The 6439-nt window shown below is 40.6% G+C and overlaps 1 protein-coding gene across 1 annotated transcript; it reads left to right on the top strand.

Moving 5' to 3' along the window:
- The first annotated feature begins 1194 nt into the window (after positions 1 to 1194).
- LOC144558573 (uncharacterized) lies at positions 1195 to 2286 on the top strand. Its single transcript, XM_078307414.1, has one exon. The coding sequence runs from the start codon at positions 1195 to 1197 to the stop codon at positions 2284 to 2286; it is 1092 nt and encodes a 363-aa protein (XP_078163540.1).
- Positions 2287 to 6439: the final 4153 nt, after the last annotated feature.

Genomic DNA, 6439 nt, shown 5'->3' with positions numbered 1-6439 from the left:
TGTATGGAGAGTGGAAGGGTGACAGTCCTCATAAATGGTCATGGAGACGGTTTTCTTAAACCGAACAGGGGGTTAAGGCAGGGCTGCCCATTGTCACCCTTTTTATTTATTCTATCAATGGAATTTCTTACGAAACAACTACAAAAATCAGTGGTGAGCGGCACTATCAAAGGGGTCAAACTAGCAGTTTCAGCTCCCAATATTACTCATAGCATCTATGCAGATGACTTAGTCGTTATGGGGCTAGCAACTGGAGAGGAAGCAACAGCTTTTGTAACTGTTCTTGATGAATTTGCTCGGTTTTCGGGTTTAGAAGTAAATCCTGAAAAAAGCACAGTTTGGTTTAGCAAGAGGTGTGGTGACCAGAGCAAGCATGAAATGTTGCAAATTCTAAAAGCGCGAGTGGCAACACAAAAAGAAAGGTACCTAGGAGTGGTATTGACAAATGGAAGGGCACAACAGAAACATACGGGAGAGCTTTTATCAAAGAAATTTGAAGACAGGCTAGCGGGTTGGAAAGTCAACCTCTTATCACATGCGGGCCGTATGGTGCTAATCAGGTCAGTGCTTACCTCGGTACCGGTCTATTACATGTCAATCGAGAAATTAAGCAACAAGACAATTGATAGTTTGAATGGGGCAATGAGGAGGTTTTTTTGGGGTAAATTGGGAAAGGATCGGTACCTTGCAATGATTGCATGGCATAAGATATGTGTGGAGAAGGAGGAAGGAGGGTTAGGGATTAGGAATCTCAAACTGTTTAACAAGGCGCTAATTGAGAAGTTGGTATGGCAGTTGGGAACCGAACAAGACAGAATTTGGATAAAAGTGGTAAAAGCAAAATACTATCCAAATGGTTCTGTATGGGAGGCAAATGTAAGGGGCGGTACCAGTGCCTTGTGGAAAGCAGTGCAGGAGTTTAAACCGGGCTTAGTGGAGCAGATACTGTGGCAAATAGGGGACGGGCATAAGGTACCAGTGGTGGGGCACCCATGGTACCAAGGGTGGAGCGCACGGCGGGGGAGTGCAACACGAGATAGTAGGTTGCGGGTAGTGGATCTATATGATCAGCAAAATGGCCAATGGAAAGGGGGGGTGATCGAGCAATTGCTTGGTCCATAGGCACTGCAACAGATAGTCCAAACAGTTCGGGTACCAGTACCAAATCATGTCCTAGGAGATCGGCTGATTTGGATGCCCGGTAAAAAAGGATCATACACTGTTAAAGAAGGCTACAATACCTTGCTCAGAGATAACCCATTTGCATTCCCCTATGACCAACAAAAAATACGGGCGCTTCGGGCCATATGGAACTGGAAAGAAGTTATACCTAGAGTTCAAATGTTTCTATGGCGAGCTTTGCATGATGGGCTCACAACAACAGTGGAGATGGCAAAAAGGTTTCGCACAGTGCAACCATTGTGTCCTCGCTGCGGTTATGAAAATGAATACACAATGCATCTTTTATTTTTCTGCCCATTAGCAAGAGCAACGTGGTTTGCGTCGCAAATACCATTAAGAGTGGCAGACCTTCCCCTCAACTTCGCGGTCACACTTCTAACTATAGTTCAAAACCTGCAGGTAAACAAAATTCCAACCCTTTGCAACTTATTATGGTGCCTTTGGAAGGCAAGAAATGAAGAGCTTTTTTCGGGTATCAAATCAACACCTGAAATGATAGTAGCCAAGGCAGCAAATATGCAACTGGGGCCAATACAATCAAACCCGGGTAGGCAACGGGCGGCGCAGACAAGAATACCTATACCGCAAGGGGCAAGAGTGGTGCTCATAGATGCATCCTGGGATCAGAAATACGGGGCAGGTATTGGAATGGGGGTTTACAATAGACGGGGAGATCTGGTATATGTAAGCTATGCACATGGGAATACAACCGATCCTTTTCATGCGGAGGCGGAGGCTATGTGGCAGACGATCAAATACGCAACAGGAGGTGAGCATCCGGGACTGTTCTACATCTTCTCGGATTGTAAAACTCTAGTGCAAGCAATCATAGATGGCAATACCAGGGATCTCCCATCGTGGAGAGCAGCAGAGACAGTGGGGAAATGCATACGGGCTTATCAAAGGAACCATCACAGTTTAAGTATTTTGCATGTGCTAAGAGTGGTGGTGCAGACTCCGCACCGTTTGGCTAATTGGGCAAGAAAAACTGGAAAGAATGGAAGTGGGACACCAATACAGTGCTATCTCACGCACCTAGAACTGGAGCAGAGGTTAAATCCGGATCACTTTAGCATTGGGGATACGGGAGTGTCAGGGATGTAATGCTTTTCTTTTATTAGTAGTCTAATGTTTTCAATTTTCCCTAAAGTGCGAGTTTAGGCACAATGTAATGTAGAACAATATTATTTTCGTTCAATACATGCCTACGGGATTTTCTCAAAAAAAAAAAAGAGGATGCGAATTCGACAAAATAAGTACAAAACATATTTACATCAAAGAAGATTCATGCATTACTTGGAACACAATTAAAATAAAAAATATTCTACAGTTGGATTTATTTTTACCAACGTTGCTTAATTAATTTCCTCCAATAGTAAAAATGTTGCTTACTGATTTAATTTGTGCAACGAAGCAAAGTAAAAAGTAAAAACAATAAACCTAAAAAGAGAGTACTACGTACTACGTACGTATACTCCAATCATTCTACATGCACTAAGATAAGATATGTTCCAATTTTACATTTTTCTGAATTTTTTTACTATTTATTAAGCTACTTTGAAAATCGCTAATCAAACGGTTTTACTGTTTTGTTAAGTCACCATTGGATCAGCAATTTTCCAAGTGGCTTAATAAATAGTAAAACAATTCAGAAAAATGTAAAATTTGGTCTCCAAGCACATATTAATATAGAGAACAAGATGAATGGTTCAGATCGACTTTTTGAATTTTGAAATTTCAAATTTGGACCATGTGTATTTCGACCCATATGCTACCAAAAGCACATTAGCCTATCTCTCTCTCTCTATATATATATAGAGAGAGAGTAAGGCTACGCTACTTCACGAATTAAACAGGTTTTTTAATTTGTGCTCATATCTCTAGCTTCGAAGTCCAAATAGCCGATCCAAACTGTTAGATGTTTAATCTATATTAAAATGTACTTGGAGACCAAATTTTACATTTTTTGGAATTTTTTTACTATTTATTAAGATGGTTTGAAAATCATTGTTTTTTAATGGTGCAGAATTTTAATAAAAACAACGATTTTCAAACTATCTTAATAAATAGTAAAAAAATTTCAAAAAATGTAAAATTTGGTCTCCAAGCACATTTTAATATAGATTAAACATCTAACGATTTGGATCAGCTATTTGGACTTCGAAATTACAGATACGAGCACGAATTAAAATAGCTCGTTTAATTCATGAAGTAGCGTAGCCTTACTCTATATATGCCATTGGTGGTCATTTTAATCACAACCTAACAATATATAATAGCAACAAATTAAAGGTGGCAAATTGGGTGTAATTAATTTTTCCACAAATTAAAAGACTATCGAGTATGACCTACACTACAACATATCTGACTATCTGCGACCGATTTTTCGGTCACAGAAAATCCAAGCGCCGGTCGCTGACGATCAATTCTGATCGCTAATAACCCGGTCATTGTAAGCATTGTCGCAGATACTCGTCTGATGACGTTACTGGTTGCTGAATGACGTCACCGGTCGCTGAATGACGTCAGCCTGGTGTAAGCCCGAACCTCCGTCCTGTGAGGTTGTAAGAAAGTAGTTTAGATAATTACAATTTAGGGTTCACAATTAAAACATACTTAAATATTAAATTTCGTACCCGAGAAGCTCTCAACTGACCCTCCAACCGAGATTCCACTCGAGCCTCCACCCGAGCCTTCACCCGAGCCTCCATCTGATCAAGTACCTGAGAAGATATTCAGTCGATATCTTCTTCTGTGAGATGCGGAGCTGGCGGCATAGAAGAATATGACTCTGAAGAATGCGATTGAGAACAGCTAGACCCACTGGAGTGAAACATGCATCTCGTCTTGCCTGGAACATTAAAAGTAAGACAATTAGTATTATTTGACAAAACTAAAAATAAATTTTAAATTTTAAAGAATCCACCGAGACCATAGTTGTCGCCGTGGACATTCTGATCATCAATGTCAGCTCAAACAAGTAACCGGTAAGTAGGCTTTGGCTGACTTCTACCGGTCAGGTACACGAAACAGCCACAAGGGGAAAAAAATAAGCCGTGCAACAAAAAAAGAAATGATATATTATAAAGGAAACTTATCTTACAAGCTAAACCGTAAGGAAGCCATGGTTATTGCATGCGTACCGTTCCAAGAAAGCAGCCCACTTCAAGAAAAGGTTCATCTACATAAAAAAAAAGTACAACCCAAATATCGGTACTAACGAAGAGTGAAGGTTGTGAGATCTGACCACCTAAAAAAATAACATGGACCTATCAGCTCAAACAAGTAACGGCCAAGTCAGCTTTGGCTGACTTCTACCAATTATTTACATGAAACAGCCACAAGGAGAAGAAATAAGTCGTGCAACAAAAAAAGAAGTTCAAACTACGTATCCTACCCGCATCATGGCTGACGCGAGTCATATCCTACCCTGACGCTACCACAAGACACGAGGCGCATCAAGCAGGTCTCACTATCAACCAATGCGAGGCGCATCAGATAGGTTCCAACGCGAGTTGCATCACTGTTGACGCGACTCGCATCAAAGTTTCCCAGAGCTGAAGGCGGAGGCCCAATGAAGCCCAGTAAAGGCCCAAATTGGATGGGGTTGTTTTGGGAAAGCTATATAAATACCACCCTCTGCCACCAACGATTACATTCAAAAAATTTAAGAAGTTCAAACTACGTAACTCTTTGGAGTGTCATCCAAGAAAGGAAGCTGAGGATGGAAAATTTGAAGATTCCTCATAGATCCATTTCTTCCTTCGGTTTTATCATGATTTCTTCTCTTATCTCTTTCTTTATGATGCTTGAGTAGATCATTCTTGTTTCTATGGTTGATGTAATCTGAAAATCTGTTTGTAATGCATTGAACTTGAATTTGAGTTTTTCTTGTGTTTGTTTGCCTGAGTATTATTCTTTCATTGCTTGATTGAGATTGCTTGAATGAATCTTGTTGTCTACTGTTGAATGTTTTTAGCATTTCTTCAAGTACCTAGGCCTTGATGTTTCTTGCAATTAGATTAAGTATTTGAGGTAGATCTTGGATCCGAAAGGTGAGATCAATTGAACTGAAAGGTGAAATTTCCATCTATTGAGAGATAGTGGATACCTTTAACAAACCAGACAAATGACTTAGGTTGAACACCAGTAAACGAGAGTTTGAGGTTGTAGATCTAAGAAGGTGAAGTTGCATTTCCTTACCAAGTTCATTAAGCCAATAAATGAGAGTTAAAGGTTAGGAACATTATCTACGGTCAATAGATCCTTACACAAGTGAATAACTCAAAAACAGGCCAAATGCTGCATTCACTCAAGGACCACGCGAGTCGCATGGGAGACCATACGGGTCGCGTCACAAGGGTCGCGTGAGGGTCCAGAGAGGTAGAGTTGAGGATGAAATCTGAAACCCTGTAAACTTCATTTTAAAATTGAGTAAAACCAAACGTTTAATTGCTATTATTTTTGGTTATTGAAATTAGGAAATTTACACATATCAAATCAATCTATTCTCAGATCTATACCTGATTAGGGGTCCAGAGTTGAACCGTACCATCCCTGTGGATCGATACCTGATTATACTATTGAATAGAAAGTTGTGCACTTGTAACCTAATTCGAAAGCTAAATCACTATTTAAAAGGGTACAGCTAGCTGTACTTGAAACTTTGTGTATACGCTTACGTGTGAACAAGCTTTTGGCACCGTTGCTAGGGACGGCTATCATTTATTTTCTGGATTTTTGCTTATCCAAGTTAATCTAGGTTTTAATATGTATCCTTACATTTACTTTTCTCATTTACAAAACTAGCATTCTTACCCCCCTTCCACAGATAACTATCAATTGAGGACCAGAAACAACTACTACCTGAGGAGCAAGGGACCAGTTTTTGACGAAACTCTTCCAACTGACATTGATCCTGCACAGTATTCTCTTGACGCAACCAAGGCCCCAGCCGAAGCGACTCGCATCATACCTGACACGACCCGTATCGAGACAGACGCGACTCGCGTGAAAGAGACAATGTCAGAACATCCAAGCAGGAAAGATAGGGAAGCAGAGGCCAGAGAAAGAGAAATCAGAGAAAGGGAAGACCTGACTGACCAGTCTGACGATGACATGGATGTCTTCATGCTGAGGACCTTACGAGAGTTTAATGTGCCAAGGGCTGGAGATGTTAGAGGTGCAATCAGACTACCAAGAATTTGTAGGCAGCAACCGAACTTCAACCCAGGAGTTGTCAACATGGTTCAGCAGA

This window comes from Carex rostrata, chromosome 8, assembly GCF_964058835.1.
Source record: "Carex rostrata chromosome 8, lpCarRost1.2, whole genome shotgun sequence".
In the NCBI taxonomy this organism is placed as follows: domain Eukaryota; kingdom Viridiplantae; phylum Streptophyta; class Magnoliopsida; order Poales; family Cyperaceae; genus Carex; species Carex rostrata.
Note: the sequence above shows the minus strand (reverse complement) of the source record. Positions and strands in the feature narration are given on the sequence as shown.

Excerpts from the sequence above, each read along its gene's own strand:
- LOC144558573 (XM_078307414.1), top strand. The coding sequence starts at position 1,195 with ATGCCCGGTAAAAAAGGATCATACACTGTTAAAGAAGGCTACAATACC.